This window comes from Spizellomyces punctatus (assembly GCF_000182565.1).
Source record: "Spizellomyces punctatus DAOM BR117 chromosome Unknown supercont1.15, whole genome shotgun sequence".
Classification (NCBI taxonomy): Eukaryota; Fungi; Chytridiomycota; class Chytridiomycetes; order Spizellomycetales; family Spizellomycetaceae; genus Spizellomyces; species Spizellomyces punctatus.
In genome coordinates this window covers 259,682-278,864 of record NW_015971551.1, presented here as the reverse complement: position 1 = coordinate 278,864, position 19,183 = coordinate 259,682, and the positions used below count along the sequence as shown (strand labels likewise).

Sequence of the window (19,183 nt, the reverse complement as noted above, 5' to 3'; positions counted from 1 at the left end):
CACCACAGTTTGAAAAAGAAAAAAATACATTAGCATGCCTCACCGCTTTGAGCGATAGAAGGGGGTTCTGATTATGCGATATGATTAACCGGATTAATCCGGATAATAATGAGTTCTAGTGCCATCAATTTATGTATATATGTATTTATTTGCGTTGGTGGGAATTATATATCCAGGTCCGCATCCGGGTCCTGTCGATTGGATGGTGATATTAAAAGGCGCCAGATGTGCTAATATAAGATCATCCTGATTAAATAGACGTACCTCGTCATCGTAATCATCATCCTCTGGCTCATAATATATTGCCGTCTCAGATGGACCTTCTGCAGTTTGCGCCTTCATGTAGGGTAGCACGACCTCTGCTCTTGCTACTTTCTGCTCATCGGTTAGACGTAGGTTGAAGGAAAGATTGGCGGTCGGATCAGGCTGCACACCAATATATGAGATAGGTTCATTGAATCAGTCGCAATTGATGTCTTTGTGCATACCGTCCTCTCTGCGGGATTCGATGGGGGGGATGGCTGACTATCATTCACAGACCGCAGGTCATCCACCGTGTGAAACGTCAAGAGATCGCTGTCCGTAGCAGATACTTTGTAAGCCACCGCCTGTAGCAAGGCACACTTTAGCTATTCGCCTCATATAATAGCAAACTCAATTATTCCCGGCTTCGAACCTCACGTAGGACCTTTCCAGACTTCTTTTTGTGAAGTACTTCACATATTCCTCCGGCAGGATTATGCGCATCAACAGTTTCGAATACATCCACAGCTCCGCCATCGCGTCCAAATATGATACCAAAATCCTTTCCATGCCGGACGGTAACATATGTTGTGGCCGCGTTCGCCAGGACGGACCCGATTGGAGGTATTAGCGAATTTCCTGACGCATCCAGTACGGGTACGTCCCCGTGGAAAGGGAGAATGATTCGGACATTATCTAGCAATCGCCATAACATCCATGAGGGGTTTTGCCGTTATGCATGGATCAACCAACAGCGCTGCCTCACCGCTACCAAGTGCAGATAGACTCTTAACCAATCGCGCCACGGTTGCCAAGGAATAACGGAGCAGGAACGGATTTATACTATCAAATAGAACAGTGATTCGTCCATTTTGCGCTGAGAATATTTCCAGGTGTGAATCCAAAGCGCGACATCCAAAAGAGCAATTGAGCGTACCGGTTTGCAGCTCTGTCTCGATTACCGATACCAGATTCTTGATATTAGCAGATCGGACCGGGGCGGCCACAGGAGGATCGAGCCATGAAAAGCAGGAGGAATATACATCTATTATGGTCAGGCTTAGTGTACCGTCAGTAACGATCGGTTCCGCATTCCTCAGCATTTCACATACCTCTCCAAATTCAGTATTCGCTTCCATTTCCAGTACGCCTGTTCGACAGACACCACCACAAGCCTCCTTCGATGTCAAGGCAATTTTAGCCATGATTATTTGTCAATCAACGGTCAAAGAAACTTACCTGTCAGGACCTATGCTTGACGCTGCAAAAGCTTTCAAAAGTCTAGCGCATGACTGTTTTGTAGAGTCTTCAATCACTATCAAAGACGACGATTCCTTGAGGTTTATGATTCGTTCTAGGGTTGTTAATGGCATGTTTTACTTGATAGGATCTAGGTGAGATCTGACAGTTGCTTTCATGCTTGCAGAACCGTAAAACGGTTCTCTCCGGTTGAACTTCAATCCAATGCTGAATCCAATCAGGTTAAATAAGGCTGGTCGGAGATCTTGGATAGTGTATTAGGTGACAGAAACTGGCACTAGCTACTACACCAGGGAATAAACCGGCGACAACTGGTTCGGAAAAGCCAAGTAATTCCCTCCTTACAACCAACCAACTACTACTAGGCCCAATTACACATGCAATACATTACGGTTGTTCTAACCGGGTAACTAAGCCCACCACACGAGAGAAATCCTACTAAGCCCTTGATTCCGAAATTCTTTAGTCGGAGGATGTTCAGATACTAAGGTAGATCAGAATAATTAGACTGGATAATCCGCGTGGGAAAATACAAAGATAATGCATACCTGCGATCGTAGCAATATAGTAGTAGCAGCGTTTGCAAGGGGTTATGTTGTTTTTGCTGGGAGGGCGAGGTCCTCGGCACCAGAGCGGCATTCTCATGATGATGGACTTGAGAGTGCTGCGTGGGCGTTGCGCAGATGCTTCGAGAGTCGAGGATGGGTAAAGAGGAAAGAGGGAAGAGGGAGTAATGACCCCCTTTTATAGACCTCGATTGTGGCAAAATGGGGTCCAGCTGAAAAAAAAAAAAAACATTAAGCGATAGAAGGGGGTTCTGATTATGCGATATGACTAACCGGATTAATCCGGATAATAATGGGTCCTAGTGCCATTTCAATCACTTCCGCACTATGGTAGCTTCATCTTGGAATGTCAGTATCTGAACAGACTCCGCATGGAATCATTAGAGTTCACTTGACGAGATACGAGATAGTCCTCTAACCAAAAAGCTGCTATGTTCTACACCAAAAGCTGCGTCGTTCCGCATGCACATTCTATGGACTACATGTGATACAGTTATCATGATTTTGAAACGTTCAGAGGCACCTCGTAGCGAATGAAAAGGCGTATTAATATTATTTGGCAGTCTTTGACATTTCTTGATCCAATCGTCGCCTTTCTTCCACTAATATACTTTCAAAATTACGCAACTGATCAAGTGCTGCAGCTACTTTCTGCTCGTCCGAGGACGGTCTTTTGGAAGTTGGTGGGTCCTATGATACAAATTAAACAGCATCAAAATGAAGTTGTTTCACTGCGACTTCACATCCACCAACCTTTGGTTGCTCAACAGACAATGATATAGATTGCTGCTTAGACCTGGTTGTTATATCCTTGAATTGGAGAGTAGGTATTGGCGGTGATGGCGAACGAAGGCTCGTCAGCCATGTCGTCATTGCCTCCTGGTGAACGTTGTTTGGTGGAATATCACTAGAGTCGGAATCATTATGCAACGCAGAGGAACTAGGTAGGGAATTTTTGTTGGGCGGTCTTGCCCCTCCGTTCTTCTCGGGACATTCAAGTTTGCTTTTTTTAAGCAAGTTACTACATCCGTTCACGGAGGTGTCTGATTTTTCGACGGCATTTTTGCTCTGTTGAAGAGCACTGGTGATTCCTTCTTCACTCTCAGCGGAGTCTTGGAATGTGGGCTGTGCCGGCTGAAGATTGGTCTGAGGCTCGGTGAGGGCTTTTATTCTTTTCCATTCTTTCTGTTCTATTATCACGCTTTCCCGTGTCTGGCTCTGCTGGCTCTGCCTCTGGTTTGAGTTTGAGACCTTTATTCTTCTGGTGGATGACCGCAGGAGTGGTTCGGAGGAGGGGGGACGGGGCGTCGGATGGTTGGAAGCGGGCTTGGAGTGTGGTACATCTTGTTTTGACTTGATTTTGGGCAATCGTTGCGCCGGTGAGGGTTTTTGCGTGAAATGTTGCTGCGAACTTATTGGCCGGGGTTGTGATGTCTTTTCTCCGTCGTGAACTGCAGATAACACCCTCTTTTTGGGCGCCTCCATAACGGATTTTCCGGGACCAGAATGCAATGCAGTGGTCATGATTCTTCTTTGCTGCCCGGGTCCCTTTGTCATAGAACCTGGTGCTGACGCTCTTACGCGTTGGAGCTTATCAACATGTCGGACCCCTTTATTGTTCGTAATATCAGTTCGGCGCGGTGCAATTTGCAGTAAGCGCTCAACTGTGGTAGCCATAATTTGCAGCTCTTCTGACAGCTTTTCACTACCAGAGCTTGGCATTTCTCGGCGCAGACGAGGAATGCGGCTTTGCAATTGTTGTGGAGTGCTTTCACTGGCATTGCTTGAAGTACTCTTCATGGGTTTCACTGTCGACTGTTCTACCTGGACGGGTGGGCTCTCCTTGGCAACTGGCAGGATACCGGCTTCCTGCTCCCACTTAAGCTGCCTTCTACGCTCTGCTGCATCTGCCGCTGCTTTCTCTTGACGTTCCCTCGCCTTCTTTTCCTCAATTTGCTTTTGCAAGCAAGCCTGCCATTCCAGTGCCTCGGCTCTGCGTCGGGTATTGTCAGAGTCTTCAGGTCCAAAAGTTCCTTTTGTGCGTGCAAACCTGGACGCAGGAGCAGGGTATGAAGGTTCAGCGGGTTGTTGAATTATTGGGGGTTCCGCTGAGCTAGCTATGTGCGTCTGTGGGACATTATGCGCTTCGACGCGACTGCCACCGTCTGTTGGCGGGGTTGGGGGTCGTCTCCGGAGCGCGCTGATATGCCCTTCCCTATTCCGTAAAGGTGCCCCACCACCACCTGTCGATCGTCGATTCCAGAAAAAATCATCGGGTGTCTCCTCAACAATCCGGGCTGGGCGGTTACTTTTGCGTGCGGGTAGATCTTTCGAAGACCAGTATTGTTATATTCAGTGTTCAGAAACTTTATAGCAGATGGGATGAAGTACCTGCTGATATTATCTGAGAGTAAGTAAGGGACGTTAGTTGCAGAGTTGGAAGCTAATATCGTGAAAAAATTGTTCCACACCTGTGAAGATGGCTGTGCTTCCAATTGATGAATGGCAGTCAGCGTTCTCTAAAGGAAACCGACGATCTTGTCAAAATTGTATGTAACTTGTATAAAATTACTCTTTTTTAGCGTACTCTTCTGGCTTTGGACAGTCCTTCTAATGGTTCTATCCTTTGCTCGGGGGCAAAAGATTTTGATTTCCAAGGAACCTCGAACATGCTGCTATAGACCTGCCAGTTCTTCGTAAATCCCTGGGCTCAAATGTTTCCGAAATTTCTTATCTGAACTCTACCAGTTGCATCTCCTTTTTTTCTGCCGCTTCCTTCTGCTTTCGTTCTTGTAACTGCCGCGATTGAGCTGCCAAGTCCTCCAGCCATTTTTGTCTTTCAAGTTCTTTATTCTTCAAAGAGGGATCAAGGAATGTATTTAGCTGTCATGTTACTCATATTCATCAATACCATCATTTACCTGGTCATGCCAAGTACGAACCATACCACACTAAACGGCAGTTCTTACTGGCCACTACGAAATAAGTGCTGGGGGATTGATCGGACATGGGACTGGACGAAACTCCGCGAGCTGCGCCATACTATCGTCCAAATGCGGCAACTATCATGTGTCATATTCTGACGTGATAGCTGGCGCTCAACCTCAACCAAACGAGATCGGCATTTAAATTTCGCAATTCCATTCCTGTCTATTTCCCAGGTTGATCATGACCAACAGCAAAATACGAGCTCGATATCCTAATCTTGAAAGTTATCTTGAGTCGTTGCCTTTTTGGTCTTCGACAGATCAGAAAGCCAACGACAAAGTATCTTTCCTCTTCTCGCGCTTTCCTGCTTCCAGAAGCACCCTCAATGCACCTTCCTATGACGAGAAAATGGCATTTTGGCGTGGGGTACTAACGGAAGCCTGTGGATTGGGTTTACTTGGCGAGCATGTTCTGTCCTTTGATGCTGACAGCCTGGAAACTAAGTTCAAGAGAAGGGGACTTGTGCCGCTGGGACTCGGCACAGTTCTGGTATGTGGCGGGTAGTCTTTCTACACAATCACAGACAGCATCTAATGGCTCTTTACATGGTCAGGCCGATATGGAGCGAACTGGGGACCTTATACCTCTAGCGAAATATAAACAACGATCGGGCTCACCACAAGGATGGGCTTCCTGGGCCGTTTCTTCGCTGATCGTAGCACCGCTCTCGTGGGGCATAAGTCAAATTACTGGTGGTGGTGAACAACCAAAGTCCCATAGCATGCATGGTGCTCATGTCGTGATTCCACTCGTTAAAGTGGGTATAAGTTATGTCTGTTTTACATCATTCGCGCTGACCAACGTGATTTGGCAGGAAACCGCTGAAGCTTTGTTGGAGACCATCCGGAAGGATGCTCACTATGCCTCTGATCACGTACTTAGTATGAGCAACTTCCAAGAGCAATTCGATAGGGCGGCGGAAGCCAGAGCCGGACGAAAGCCCTCCCACTTGGATTTTGAGCTAGTGCAGGTTTACCTTCAGCAGAGCGGCAATGTGTTGATCGCAGAGGACCCTACCAACTCGGAGCGTGGAGTATGTTCCCTGTCCTCGACCATAGCTACATCAGAGAACCTCATCAGTCTCCTTTAGATTGTGAAAGTAAAACCGTTGACTTCAAGCCAATCGAGTCTGGTCATTACGAGTACGGACCGCGGTATTGTTACTCTGAAGTCCACAATGGCCATGCTTCACAAGCAGGTTGACGAACTTGAAGAGAGGATCGTAGAGTAAGTTGCGGAGTTGTAGTGTTTGTAATGGAGCTAGTCGTATAACTAGCTAACATTTTACCAAATCAAAGTCTCACTAAGATGGCGCAACAGCGTCTTCGCGCCGGACAAAAAGAGCGCGCTTTGTATCACATCCGGCAAAAGAAACTAGTTACCCAAGTTCTTGAGAAACGACTCCATTCGGTGGAAACAATTGAGGGTATTATTGGCAAGATTCAGTCGGCGGAGACGGAGACAGAGGTACGTCGCCTTCTAGGATCACTCAGATGTATAAGCAACATTCCTGACAATATTATCTTACTCCTGCAGGTTCTCACAGCTTATGATGCCGGCTCTAATGCTTTGAAATCATTTATTAAGGAATCTGGTCTGACTGTGGAGGCGGTAGAGGGAACAATGGATAAATTGCAAGACGCGTTGGCTGATCAAGCTGAGATTGACGAGGCCATGGCTGTGGGCCAGAATATGATTCTCAAGCCAGAAGAAGATGAGGACCTTGAAAAGGAACTAGATGCACTCCTCGCGGAGGAAGTAGAAAAGCTGCCGGTCGTGAACACAGAACTGGCGGTTGAGAAGGCAGAACACCCAACAGTGACTGGATACGTACCGCCCGTGGCTGCACCGGCTAAACCCAATGCCGCTTCATCTTCGGCGATCCCTATTGCGACACATGAGCTTGACGCCGAACTAGATGCACTTCTGTTGGAAGACCAAATATCCGCGATGGGGGCAACACCGTCCGTGGGCAAAGTTTCACAAAAGAAAGCGTCCCGCGACCAGATACCGGAGGCCCTGCTTGCATAATCTTAACACACATCTGTATATTAGCGCAGAGAAACCGGAGGCCAGTTTATACATATAATTTAAGTTATGAGTCGTAATATATACACAATATACACGCACTTCTGCTGCTGCTTCGCCGTCACTGCGATCTCATTGGGACGTCTAGACAGTGACAGAGGTGATTTAGTAACTGCATGACCACGCAGCAGGAGCGCGCAGGCTTACAATAGACAAATGCACCATCGTCGGCGTCCGTTCCCTCTCCCAGATACACGTACAAAATCAATCCTTGTCCCTCGAACAGACCTAAATAGAGATGATCCGATTGTCCGAAACTACGACGCTGGGTCTCGCGGAGTATGACCAAACTTACAACAGACGACATTACGCGGATTTATCACAGAACTATGCAGAAATTTAACAAAATCCCTTATGTCAACTCTGACATGCGCAAGTGATTGACGGTCCCGGCTGAGACTTGGTTGTTGGGAGACGTCACAGTGACCAGGATCTACTTGGAGCATTACTATCCAACTTCCAGATGTTTGATCACAGCAGCAAGAACGGGATCATTACCAAGTTCAGGATTGACCAAACCCGAAAACGTGGTCTCCACACGAACGGCATCGGTTTCAACCTTTAGTAGGAAGTCCCCGGCCATGTTGGCCGACACAGTAATATGGTTTCCTAACGGCCGCATTCGCTCAGCAATCGTACGTACATCCGTCAATGGTGGAAGGAGAATATGGACCTAGTTGTTTGCATTAGCCTAAAACAAAATGTCACTTAGAACCATATGATTCCTTCGTTACTTGGTAATCCATCATAACGGGCTGCTTCAGATCTTCCGCTTCCTGCCATTTCAGAGGTCTTACGGGAATATCTTGGCTCAGAAAAACGCAATTCCCTGTACGACTCTGTTGACCAAAATTTTGAGAGGCGGAAATACAAACGCCTTTGCCCCAGCGATTGCGCACCGTGTTGGTAATGCTCAACGCTAAGACGGGTAGTCCTTCTTTTTTTGTCAAGCGCATAGCGACATTAGAGGCTTGCTGGCTGGATTTTAGCGCGCGTACAAGATGCTCCCCGGTTAGCTCAATCCAGATATTGTTTCCGAAACCACTTTCTACTACATATTCTTCGAACATGCGATCCTGTAAGTGTTTTCCGCGTATTATAAGAGGCCCTATAAGGATCTGACCAATTGTGTCACAGCATAAACACTAACCGCCTTTATCTGTCCAAACATTTGCATCGTCGTGCTAATATCTTGCTTCCCAACGATAAAGTGGATGTAGTCTGGCGAAAAATGCCAGATCCACCGTTTTGCCATTTTCTCCACACTGACAGCCATTTCTATTTTCAAGCGAGTATTAATTGGAGCAAGCAACCCAAAAGAAGCATCTCAGGATACGCAACTGATCAAAAGACCCGCGTTGATCACCTTTGTCTTCAACCTCATCTTGAAATGCACCCAGCGGAGATCTCCGCTGCAGGAAATGGGGCAAAGCCTCTGATCGCACACTTACTAAGCTGTGTTACCATACGACATGTGACCTGACGATGCAAATCTGCTGCGCAACCCCGCTCCCTATCTCCAATCTGACATTTATTTTTCCTTCCTGGCGGTTTAGGCTTGATCTCAACTTTTGAACTTTTTTTTTTGCATGGGATTAGTCATGTTGGTTGAGAACCCCGCAGATGCATATGATCGGACCTGTGATAGCTCAACAGTGCATGATGCTACCCATTTGAACTGGAAGGGAGCCAACAGTCTCATTACACCTCCCGAGTCTCGTCGTCCCTCGCAAGTTCACTTCAAGACCCAAGACAAGCAAGACAGCTCTCCGGAACAGTTGGTGGAGAGTGTCTCTTCTTTCAGCTACTTTATTGACCATGACAACCTGCTGGTGAGTACCCAATTGAGCACTACATAAAATGGCCCATTCTTTTGTCATAGGGATTTTATATTCTGGACGACAATGTAGAGTAGGGACACCAGATAATTACAAGTGAAATAAAGTTGGAGGGTGGCAGGAGAGGGAGAGGAGGGCAAGGGATGATTGATAAATAGGATGATTCCACCATGCACAGTACTAAGTTCCAGAACATTGCCAGGAAGGTGTCGCTAGTGTTATCGCTCATTTCTTCCCTGCATGGAATGTGTCTCGCGACGTGAAATTCATCCAATGCACGGCTGGTATCACTAATAAGCTCGTACGGTGCCTGCATCAGCCAACAGGAGAGTCAGCGTTGGTCCGATGTTATGGCAAAGGCTCTGATATTTTGATTGACCGGCGCCAGGAAATGCTCGTATGTGGTTTTTGGGTTTTTTTCAGTTGGCCGATGATTCTCGTTGTGACGTTTCTGCCACGTTCCTGTTACTTCCTTTGTAAGAATTTGATAGCACTGTCGCGGTTGGGTTTGAGTCCTGCGCTCTATGGACGTTTTCATAACGGTCTTGTGTATGGGTATGTTGAGGGAGTACCGTTCTCCGTGGAAGGTAGGCCTTTTTGTATTATCCTCTAGTTGACTCGACTTGGTGCCCGATCCTTACTGACCTTCCACCAGACATGCACCATCCCCGAAAGTCCCTACTGGTCGCTGAACAGTTGGCGAGATGGCATCGGGTGGATCTGCCTGGGGAACCACGTGTGCCGAAACTCTTTTCGACCCTTTGGCGATGGTTAGATGCAGGTATGTAGTAATTCCGATCGCAGGGCTGTTAATGGCTGGGCGCATCTGACATCTTCACAGTACCAGCAACCTACAGCAACTCGTCAGCTGACCGGAAGTTCAAGGCATCACTTAACATGGATGAGCTGAAGGAAGACCTGCGCCAATTGCAAAACGTATTGGAGAAATTGAACAGTCCTGTAACATTCTGTCACAATGATTTGCTTTCTGGCAACATCGTGTATGACCAGACGAGAGGTATTTTGGGCAATTAAAGTGTTTATACGCAAATGATCTCACCATTCGTCCAGATTCCGTTTCTTTCATCGACTATGAGTACGGAAACTACTCCTATCGAGGATTTGACATCGGAAACCACTTCTGCGAGCATGCAGGTAATGAGGAAGCGGCTTAGCTTGCGGTATTGCATTCATTGTGATCAAGAGCTTACTTTACTGCTTATTTCCGCGTAACTAGGGTTTGATTGTGACTGGTCTTTATACCCAACAAAATCCTTCCAGCTAGGATGGCTCCGTGAATATCTTCAGTCCTTCACTGGGTCAGATGCGGTTTCAACGGATGAAGTGGAAACACTATACAAGGAGGTGGCAAAATTTTCGCTTGCATCGCACTTTTACTGGGCTGTATGGGCTCTGGTGCAAGCAGAGATCAGCGATTTGGACTTTGATTATTTAGAGTATGCTTTAATGCGACTACGCGAATACCGACGGAGAAGGGATGAAGTACTGGCTCTGTAATTAATACTAGAGGGGATAGGTACACTTTATTTTATTCAAGATGCATCAATATATAGAGATTTGTCACTCTTTCTTCACTCAAATCTGTACGGATCAAGTCCATTCCTCACTTCCATTCTCGCAGATCCAACAGTGCACGTGATCGTAGTCCCAAGAACGCGTCTACAGTGCACTGTTGTTGTTACGCATCACACTCATCTGTCTGAATATTACCGCTTCCCTTCGTAATTCACTTTACCATGGCCGCAAGTATTCCGGCTGCTCTCTTTGGTTCGGCTGCGCAGAGAGGATCGGGAGCCCTGGTGGAGTTTAGAGCAGGTCAGTATGCCTGCCTTTCGGCGATGATGGCGGCGACACTGGGGCAATGGAAGGTTGACAGATTGAGTTGATAGGGAAATGCACTCGCGAGGGAACTCTTGTTAAGCCAGACACGCGAAAAGGGTAAGGGAACGAAAGCAACTTTGCCACAAATTGAAACTCATAGTCGATGTGCAGCTTGATCTACATGAACCAAGGAGACGTAAGGGTGACGCAGTTTCGCAAGCTTGATCGATGCATACTGATTGCATTGGGGTTCAGGACTCACTTATGCACTTCTACTGGAAAGACCGACGGACGGGAGCAGTGGAGGATGATTTGATCATTTTCCCAGGTCGGTCCTCTTACGCGCTCTCGTCCAAGCCCTCCCAACGAACGATGCTTACAGTTCATTACTCTGATAGAGGAAGCCGACTTTGTTAAAGTGTCACAGTCAAATGGACGCGTATATGTCCTCAAATTTAAGTCGTCATCACAGAAGCTGTTCTTCTGGATGCAGGGTAAGCATTCTGAAAATCTGGATGCCCGCACTGGGAATGCCAAGGGGATACTCACCATTTGTGGCTCACAGAGCCGAAGTCAGACAAGGACGAAGAACTAGCCAGAAAGGTGAAGCTAAATCCTAGACCAACTCGAAGGTGCACTGACCAGTCTGATAATTCAATTTCTCCACAGGTTAATAATCTTATCAACAATCCTCCTGCACCCGGACAAGATCCCATGGAGAATGATTTACTTCAAGTCTTACAGCAAAGCGCCAGGTATTCGCCGCATGATGGGTTGCCAAGGTTTCTTAGTTGGATGACGATGCTCATGTTCATCGTAATCAGGAATGCAGGGTCTAGTGAAGGTGCAACGACTCCTAGCTCGGCGTCGGCATCTGCCCAATTGGAGCAAATTCGTGATGTTTTGGCCAATATCCGCGTATCAGGTGAGAAAGTATGTGTTGGTATTCCTGATACAACACACTGAATGTTCCCCACATTAGATGCAGAGGCTGAGTCTGGTATGTTCATCAATCATCCCAAAGTGGAACCATTATTTGAATTCCTTTATCTATGTCTGTAGCTGGTGACCTGGCGCATGCGCTGAATCCGGACACTGTTGGACCCATTCTCAACAACCCAAATATTTCTTCGGCGCTCTTCCCGAATCTTCCTCAAATTGCCAACAGATCGCCGGCAGAGATTCAAGCATTAATGGACAGTCCTGAGTTCACACAGGTGGGTCTAGAAAGATTCTAATGCCTTATGCTTGGAAGTTGACCGGACAGCATCAGTCTGTGCAGTCCTTGAGTGCTGCGTTACGATCTGGGCAGTTGGCGCCTCTACTTCAACAGCTAGGTACGTACTCCTCTATCAACAGAATGACATGACACTATCCCACTAAGATATGGTACACTGGTGGCTCTTCATCTAGCTCCAGGTAGCGATATGGAAGGTATGCATTTGACTACAAGGCCTTTTGATTGATCTACCGATTCTCACTGGTGAATTATAGCCCTCCAAACATTCTTGCAATCTGTGCAAGGTATGTGGCGTTTCTGTATGTAGGAAGGAGACGTGGGATACTCACCTGTTTACCTTGATGCAGATCGTATAAACCAGGATCAGAGCGGGGGTGATTCCATGGACACTGATTAGGAAGGTTGTCTAAGGATCGTTTGCAAAAAATACATCTTTACAAAGCGGTCAGTTTCGTTACCGCCGCGCTGCTTCATTCCTGTGTTTTGGTTACTATGGCAATGATGGGGCATCCTTATTATCTGATAACTATTAACATTTCTCTGTATATTTTTGACTATCAACAATAATCTATGGAGTAATATTGATTCAGAACTATATATTCGTGGCAAATGTCTCTTACAACCCAACGGCGAATGCTGCGGCGGCAGCGGCGGCGCCAACAATCACAGCAGACCCACCGACGGAGGAAGCGGAGCTTTTGCTTTTACCACTAGCCGCTTCGGTTGCACTTGGAGAGGATCCTGTGGAGGTCGCATTTGGTGCCGCCAATCCGGGGAACTGAGCAGTAGCCATCTCAAAGTTGTCGATGGTAGAAAAGAGAACGAGGGTGTCAAACTCGTCAAAGCTGATTTCCGATCCAGGCACGCTTCTTAAGGTGAACTTTTGGCTATCTAGATTGTTGCTAGCCACGACATTTTCCGCCACACCCTTGGCCATTTGGTCGCCTGGCCTACGTCCCAACCATACGGAACCAGCGTAACCGGGGAGGAAAGTGAAATTCCTGACAATGAAGTTACAACCATCAAGAATCTCTGCTGTTCCCGATATCTGGAATACGGCCGCAGGCTGGTTGGGAAGGCTGGCAGCAACCTGCTTCAGAACCGCTTTTTGTCCCACGTATTTTGTATCGGCGACATTGCAAGGCTTTGCAGAGATGGTGGAGAAGGTAGCTGCCGCGAGCAGGAGAAGGGTGGTAAAACGGACCATTATGGTGTGTTTAGCGAGAGTGTGCGGAAGGAGTGTTGGGCAGTTGCTGAAAAGAGATGAAGATGAGGACGAACCTCTCTTCCTTTTTTATACACATTGCTGTTGTCATCAAAACGGCAATTTTTTTTGACTTTCAGCACATGCCGTTTTGGCGACAGGCCGCGTGAGTTGACCAAAAGCCGCGTTCTTTACGCCTCCTTTTTTTAAAGTTCAGCACGAAAATAGCAACACGCCGTTTGGACGTGCCTGTCGCATGGTCGGATAGATTTCATGTTTTTGCTGGGTTTGCTAGCAGCGTTATTGGGCAAGTAAGTTTCAAAGGTGATGGTTGGTATCGGTCGGCAGTGGACATCTCATCCCGCATTGTTAGTTGCGCTATTGGCTTGGGACAGACTCTGCAGAAGCACGCGATCAACCGCATTGCTGCTCTCTCCTACCTTCCATCAGCTCGGAGACGGCGTCCGATACCTTCCAATGCCGACCCAGCCATATCTCTAGCCACACGGGCTCGAAATCGAACATGGCTGCTCGGTCTCCTGCTCGCGTATCTTGGAGAAGCATGTGGCAATTGGGTAGCCTTGAGCTTTGTCTCTGCGGCGGTCGTCACTCCTTTGGGAATCGTGTCGGTCATCGTTAATGCGGTGCTAGCGCACAAGTACCTGGGAGAGAAGATCACTAGGCGCCAACGCATTGGATATGGTGTGGTTGCCTGCGGCGTGCTGATAATCCTCCTGGCTGCACCAAAGGGTGGACAGCTGACAAAGGATCCTACTCGTCCTCCAGTACCCTCCCAAATATTAGATGAATGCTGCCGGACACGCTCATTTTTTCTTGGGCTGGCAACCCTGGTGTCCAGTGTTTTGATGTTGATCTATGTTCTGCGATCGACAAGATATTCAAAGAAATGGCGGGACTTTCTAGGGAAGGATTACAATTTGTACCTTCATGTGGCCATATGCTCCTTGTTTGGAGCGGTGACAGTTACCTGCGGAAAGGTTTTGTCCGTACTGGCAAGGGTACGAGCAATGAGTGCCACATCAAGTGGTGCCCACGTCGCTGTAGCGAATGCTACAACGGGCGCTGCAGGCGAAGTAACATCATCAACTGGTGTAGCCACTCCAGTGTTGGCGATGATTCTCGTGATCGGAATGTCGGTGATGGGCTTGGAACTCTTCCGGCAAAGGGCGCTCACCCATTACCCAGTGTCAAGATTTCAACCGATGTTATTTGCTACTTTCAATGGATGGTGCGTAGGATTAGCTAGATATCAGATACTCCGTATTGTTGACTCATCTCTGTCGCTCAATAACATCTTTAAACTCTTCAGTGCCGTAATGTCCAATGTGCTGTTGTTCCACGAGATCCCGACAATTTCTGGATTAATCCAATTTTTTGCGATCTTTGGAGTTGGCATGACCGTAATTTTGATGGGTCTTCGCACTGCACAGCAGAGTGACGGTAGCACCTCCCTGGCACCCGCTGGCAGCTTTAATGCTCACGCATCGCCAAATAGACTGCGATGGGCGTCCGATTAGTGTTAAGAGTTCTATGGGCTAAATTATCGTAGACACACCAATGTATATCATCCTCACATTCTGTGGAGCTTTTGGGCAACGATCGAGCGTAAAATATCCTATTTAGCTTTGATTTGGTACGATCAAAGGAATGCGTAATCACGTGGTTGCTAACTTTACCTGTGCCACCCCACCACCAGATCTACCAACCAACTTACCACCGAGTCTGATCTCCTTCATGACTGTTCCAATGGAAGAAACACCAGCTGTTGCCCCGTCTCCCCCGAGCACCCCAAACATCCCTGCATCTGCCATCAATGCCCCCACTTCCATCTCCACTTCCATCTCAAGCTCTGTTCAACAAACGGTTCCAGATGGTATAAACCCAGAAACCGCTGCCCTTCTTGCTGCCGCGGCAGCGCACGGACGTCAAGACGCCGTCCAACTTCCCCGGGATGCAAAGTTGGTTTCCCTTATATTACAGGCAATGGGGGTAGAAGACTATGAGCCGCGAGTCATTCCACAACTTTTGGAATTCATTCATCGTGAGTATTCACTCCTCGCCAGGGTTTGGCCTTCAGTTTCTGTGTTTGGACTCCGCATGAACAACGCTCTAGCCATGTCCTTGTCGAGGCATTCAAAGTGCAATTTATCAAGGATTCTGTATCTTAATCAATTTGGCAATATCTATATGGCAGGTTACGTTCTAGATGTTTTGGCAGACGCACAAATCTACGCGGAGCACGCAAGCCATAATAGCATTTCACTCGACGACGTACGTCTGGCGATAGAAGGTCGGGCACCTCATACGTTTACCACACCCCCTGGAAGAGAGGTGCGTATTGCCGTGTTTCACCTCGTACAAAGCTGTAGATTGAGATATTGCGCACTTAGTTTCTCGAGGCACTGGCTGCCAAACGAAATTCCGTCCCTCTCCCGTTGATACCCGAAAAATTTGGAGTGCGGCTCCCCCCAGAGCGCCATACACTCACCAGCACCAACTTTCAAATCGCCATCAGTGTATGCTCATTTATTAATCCAACCGACTAAAATCACTAAAATGAATGCTAATGTTGTGCATTTGATCAATAAGCGTACTTCAAAGCACCAGCCAATGGACATATCCACGGAAGCATCGCGACCACTTACCGCCGCACCATCCGTACGAGGCCCTAGTGTACCAGGGTCACCCACCTCCGCTCGTGCATCTGCCGCGAGTATGACAGGCGTTTCCGGATCAGATTATCAACCCGCCCCGACTACGCCTACTCCTTTTCCATCCGTAACAGCTGTCAAAACGGAAATGGATATTGATGAGGATTATGACGAAGAAGGTTAAGTTCGCAGGAGGAAGGACGTGGGCCAAAAGTTTTCGCTGTCTCTCCAATACAATATAGCATGTATATATAATATGTACAAATACTAAAAGCTCTCTAATTCAGAGATGACTACCCAAAATCTCCGTATAGGCGTCATTTGCTGTTTGGATAATTTCAAAACAGTCGGAAAAAACCTCTTGCACCTCACTGCCACCGTATCGTTCGTACCAGTGCAAATAGGCTCCTGCTTTGTACATTGCTTCCGCCTTTGTGAGCATTGAATCAAGCACTGGTATCACATCTGACCCATTGTAGCACACATCTAGAGATCGCTTTGGGGACTTGATGTCAAGTGCTATTGAGGAGCAAACGATTAGTAAAATGGCGGCCCATATACCGTAGTGGATCGGTTTTGCCATACCGTATAAAGAGGAGGTTTTTACGTCGAACCATTTCGATTGATTTACCACTCCCAACTTGGTAACGAATTTCTGCTCAAACTGGGCTGATTTTTGCCAGTACTCTGGTCCTATTACCCCACGCGCTTGTAGTCGGGCGGCAATGCACTTGCGGCGTGTTCCAATAGGCATACTCGCCAAATTTCGCATCAAATTCGTTCGTAGACTGTCCCACCCTAATGTAAAATCGCTGTGCGCTAAAATTTAGCTTGGGATTAGCATGCTGGTGGCACTTGTCTCGCTGACGTACTTTGCAATGTTGCCTACGCCTGATACAACGGTGGAAGACGCCAGTGTCGCCATCTTGCAGCTTGGCACCGGAGTCAATTCCGCTACCACATTCCACGCATTAAGTGCGCTGGGTTTACTTTACGAGTAGATTAATTAGATCCTGAAAGTCCCAGTCACCCTGATGACATGGCATATTCACCGTTTGTACTCTAACTTGCCACTCTGGCTTTTGACCTCCGTGGTAGGAAGCACCAGTCCAGCGAGGCAATGCGCTATATACTCGTTCAAATCGTCCAAAGTGACCTTCTCCACCTTCGCTCCTGATTGGGGTCAGAACGTATAAAAGATGCAGCCCAGGTTTTGATCGACTTTACCTCGGGAAACGAGACCGTACTGTCTCGATACCGTGCCCATAATAGCATCATTAGATAGAAAACCAATCAAATCTGAATATCTAAAGAAGTGGAGGCCGATTAACTCGCTTAGTTTGTTGTTCGTGATGGACAATGGCGATCGTAACCTGTGCATCCAGCCAAGCGTTAACAAAGAGTTATAGTGTTGCAAGGCGGTTTCGCCCGACGAGAAAGGAGCCACTCTAGGGGAATATACACATTAGAATATGTCTGAGTATAGGCCTAATGTAAATGCCCTCTTACGCAAAAGTCATAAGACATTGCTTTGGATATCGGTCGCGCACTTCTTCGGCTATGCTACGATCTCATATCGGTATGGACTCTAGGAACATCATCATGCCATTTTTCCATACCGTGAACCAAGCCCAGAACCAGTCCCTCCAGCGATGCTGTGGAAGTGGCATCATTCAGCGCGATGTACAACAGGAAAGACGCTACGCGGAGAATTACCTATGTAGCAGCAGAGTTCCGTCATTCGTATCAGACGCCTCGGCAGCTTTTCTGTATGCATTCATGATAGCTTCAAGATGCGAGATATCCCAGTATCCATGGGCCCAATTGTTACCCCGCCCAGTTGTGCCATTGTCTATGTATTGTGTAGTGAAAATAGAGCTTCGAGACTCGCGTTGACGTTTGCGCCATGTCTGCAGTTTCAATTCAACGTTCCAATCAGGATTTCGCCGACAATCCGCAGTAGCTAGATCGCCGGTCCCACCTTGCGTTCTGTATCGATGACTAGTTGGCGAAATCTCGAGAGAGGACCTATAGCCGATTCCTTGCTCGTATTTCTTCAGTCATGGACATGAGACACAGATACACTTGAGCTCCGATAAACAAAACCCTGAACTCACTCCCTTTCGAGCACGTCAAACAACTGCTGTCCTATTTGAATGCCACACTGAAGCCAACCAAAGAAGCGAGCATGACGTGGGGTCAACAAACGACGGAAGAGAATATTCGCGTAGTGTTATGCGTTCATGCATACCTGGCCAATCTGCAGCACAATCATGTACGGTGCACTCTGGTAGAATCGCTTTTCGACGTCACGGATCCACAGCAACAAAACTTCTATAGGTTCACGATCTGTTCACGATCTGGCTAGCTCAATTGATGAGTTAAGGTACGTGGCACGGTGACTTTGCATTGATATCTTGATGCCTTTGAGTCATTTCGATAACTTGATGCAAACGATGGGATATCGACCAGGAATGTCGAAACTTGTTGGACAGATGTGATGAACGCATTAATTGCCAATTTAATTATAGCAAGTGATTATATATATGAAATATCATACTTTCTACAAATGAATAATATCTACAATAGGTTATTTACGCTACTTCTCTATAAGATCTTCTTTTCCACTGTCGACTCGTTGTAATTGAGGATCAACCCATTGTACGACGATGATGGCCCCACTACTGATCCCATATTCGTAGATGTGATCTGAGTCCACCATTTCTGTGTCGTTAAAAGTCAGCTTTATACGTTGCACACCGGCTTCATCCAAGCCACGTAGATCGGCAATGCGGGACTTTAACGTATGGACAGTCGACATGGACTCTATAGACAATGGTAGACGTTGCGCGGCGGGAAATGATATTGTAACATTGACATTCAATTCTGTGTCAAGAGGAACAGATGGGAGATCCCACACTGCCTGAGATCGCCGAAGACCCGCATAATTGGGATGTGCAGACGGGGTAGTTTGAGTTGGGAAGCTTGCTCGGACGAGGGAAGGCATGTTGATGTAGGAATCAGACTAGATTCATGGGGCATACGCCCTGGCAAGTGATTTTATTAACCAGGTAAAAGGAACTTGGGGCCAAGGAATCACATGGGATCTGCGGAGGGTATGGGGGTTGTGGCGTTCAGTTGACCGGTGTACATGCCCAAGAATAGCGACCGATGTATTGAAAAGGCAAAAGGAAATGATTCAAAACTATTATAAGCAAACAAACGCAAACTGTCACTTGCCA

The 19,183-nt window shown here is 47.3% G+C and overlaps 10 protein-coding genes across 10 annotated transcripts; 5 read left to right on the top strand and 5 right to left on the bottom strand.

Moving 5' to 3' along the window:
* Nucleotides 1-35: 35 nt before the first annotated feature.
* On the bottom strand, nucleotides 36-1,647 carry SPPG_07306 (uncharacterized protein). The gene is made up of 8 exons (XM_016755467.1): nucleotides 1,483-1,647; nucleotides 1,356-1,421; nucleotides 1,181-1,302; nucleotides 1,010-1,120; nucleotides 677-939; nucleotides 489-608; nucleotides 265-426; nucleotides 36-191 (listed from the first exon to the last, which is right to left on the bottom strand). Exons 1-8 carry the CDS (start codon nucleotides 1,614-1,616, stop codon nucleotides 165-167), a joined length of 1,005 nt encoding a protein of 334 aa, XP_016605419.1. The 5' UTR covers nucleotides 1,617-1,647; the 3' UTR covers nucleotides 36-164.
* Nucleotides 1,648-2,340: 693 nt separating this feature from the next.
* On the bottom strand, nucleotides 2,341-4,806 carry SPPG_07305 (uncharacterized protein). The gene is made up of 5 exons (XM_016755466.1): nucleotides 4,657-4,806; nucleotides 4,541-4,588; nucleotides 4,461-4,473; nucleotides 2,823-4,396; nucleotides 2,341-2,759 (listed from the first exon to the last, which is right to left on the bottom strand). The coding sequence occupies exons 1-5, from the start codon at nucleotides 4,738-4,740 to the stop codon at nucleotides 2,622-2,624; spliced, it is 1,857 nt and encodes a 618-aa protein (XP_016605418.1). The 5' UTR covers nucleotides 4,741-4,806; the 3' UTR covers nucleotides 2,341-2,621.
* A 366-nt stretch (nucleotides 4,807-5,172) lies between these two features.
* Nucleotides 5,173-7,186, top strand: SPPG_07304 (uncharacterized protein). The gene is made up of 6 exons (XM_016755465.1): nucleotides 5,173-5,546; nucleotides 5,611-5,814; nucleotides 5,872-6,090; nucleotides 6,148-6,284; nucleotides 6,356-6,524; nucleotides 6,594-7,186. The coding sequence occupies exons 1-6, from the start codon at nucleotides 5,238-5,240 to the stop codon at nucleotides 7,086-7,088; spliced, it is 1,533 nt and encodes a 510-aa protein (XP_016605417.1). The 5' UTR covers nucleotides 5,173-5,237; the 3' UTR covers nucleotides 7,089-7,186.
* On the bottom strand, nucleotides 7,049-8,555 carry SPPG_07303 (uncharacterized protein). Its single transcript, XM_016755464.1, has 8 exons — nucleotides 8,487-8,555; nucleotides 8,296-8,423; nucleotides 8,045-8,221; nucleotides 7,880-7,984; nucleotides 7,644-7,818; nucleotides 7,441-7,578; nucleotides 7,293-7,373; nucleotides 7,049-7,229 (listed from the first exon to the last, which is right to left on the bottom strand). Exons 1-8 carry the CDS (start codon nucleotides 8,527-8,529, stop codon nucleotides 7,207-7,209), a joined length of 870 nt encoding a protein of 289 aa, XP_016605416.1. The 5' UTR covers nucleotides 8,530-8,555; the 3' UTR covers nucleotides 7,049-7,206.
* A 118-nt stretch (nucleotides 8,556-8,673) lies between these two features.
* Nucleotides 8,674-10,581, top strand: SPPG_07302 (uncharacterized protein). Its single transcript, XM_016755463.1, has 7 exons — nucleotides 8,674-8,977; nucleotides 9,186-9,380; nucleotides 9,465-9,570; nucleotides 9,639-9,764; nucleotides 9,825-10,001; nucleotides 10,055-10,138; nucleotides 10,221-10,581. The coding sequence occupies exons 1-7, from the start codon at nucleotides 8,735-8,737 to the stop codon at nucleotides 10,499-10,501; spliced, it is 1,212 nt and encodes a 403-aa protein (XP_016605415.1). The 5' UTR covers nucleotides 8,674-8,734; the 3' UTR covers nucleotides 10,502-10,581.
* Nucleotides 10,582-10,740: 159 nt separating this feature from the next.
* Nucleotides 10,741-12,462, top strand: SPPG_07301 (uncharacterized protein; the record flags this gene model as incomplete). The annotated part of the gene is made up of 14 exons (XM_016755462.1): nucleotides 10,741-10,819; nucleotides 10,894-10,942; nucleotides 10,997-11,021; nucleotides 11,081-11,153; nucleotides 11,224-11,319; nucleotides 11,391-11,428; nucleotides 11,495-11,580; nucleotides 11,650-11,750; nucleotides 11,808-11,825; nucleotides 11,888-12,042; nucleotides 12,099-12,162; nucleotides 12,239-12,259; nucleotides 12,320-12,349; nucleotides 12,413-12,462. The coding sequence occupies 14 exons, from the start codon at nucleotides 10,741-10,743 to the stop codon at nucleotides 12,460-12,462; spliced, it is 885 nt and encodes a 294-aa protein (XP_016605414.1).
* An 83-nt stretch (nucleotides 12,463-12,545) lies between these two features.
* On the bottom strand, nucleotides 12,546-13,379 carry SPPG_07300 (uncharacterized protein). Its single transcript, XM_016755461.1, has one exon. The coding sequence runs from the start codon at nucleotides 13,270-13,272 to the stop codon at nucleotides 12,682-12,684; it is 591 nt and encodes a 196-aa protein (XP_016605413.1). The 5' UTR covers nucleotides 13,273-13,379; the 3' UTR covers nucleotides 12,546-12,681.
* Nucleotides 13,380-13,542: 163 nt separating this feature from the next.
* Nucleotides 13,543-14,807, top strand: SPPG_07299 (uncharacterized protein; the record flags this gene model as incomplete). Its single annotated transcript, XM_016755460.1, has 3 exons — nucleotides 13,543-13,580; nucleotides 13,643-14,518; nucleotides 14,600-14,807. The coding sequence occupies 3 exons, from the start codon at nucleotides 13,543-13,545 to the stop codon at nucleotides 14,805-14,807; spliced, it is 1,122 nt and encodes a 373-aa protein (XP_016605412.1).
* A 130-nt stretch (nucleotides 14,808-14,937) lies between these two features.
* Nucleotides 14,938-16,125, top strand: SPPG_07298 (chromatin modification protein; the record flags this gene model as incomplete). Its single annotated transcript, XM_016755459.1, has 4 exons — nucleotides 14,938-15,331; nucleotides 15,485-15,621; nucleotides 15,681-15,806; nucleotides 15,880-16,125. The coding sequence occupies 4 exons, from the start codon at nucleotides 14,938-14,940 to the stop codon at nucleotides 16,123-16,125; spliced, it is 903 nt and encodes a 300-aa protein (XP_016605411.1).
* Nucleotides 16,126-16,156: 31 nt separating this feature from the next.
* SPPG_09461 (uncharacterized protein) lies at nucleotides 16,157-18,948 on the bottom strand (the record flags this gene model as incomplete). Its single annotated transcript, XM_016757627.1, has 13 exons — nucleotides 16,157-16,460; nucleotides 16,527-16,753; nucleotides 16,814-16,930; nucleotides 16,994-17,114; nucleotides 17,169-17,248; nucleotides 17,315-17,389; nucleotides 17,451-17,504; nucleotides 17,561-17,596; nucleotides 17,658-17,851; nucleotides 17,923-17,995; nucleotides 18,059-18,105; nucleotides 18,193-18,275; nucleotides 18,624-18,948. The coding sequence occupies 13 exons, from the start codon at nucleotides 18,946-18,948 to the stop codon at nucleotides 16,225-16,227; spliced, it is 1,668 nt and encodes a 555-aa protein (XP_016605410.1). The 3' UTR covers nucleotides 16,157-16,224.
* Nucleotides 18,949-19,183: the final 235 nt, after the last annotated feature.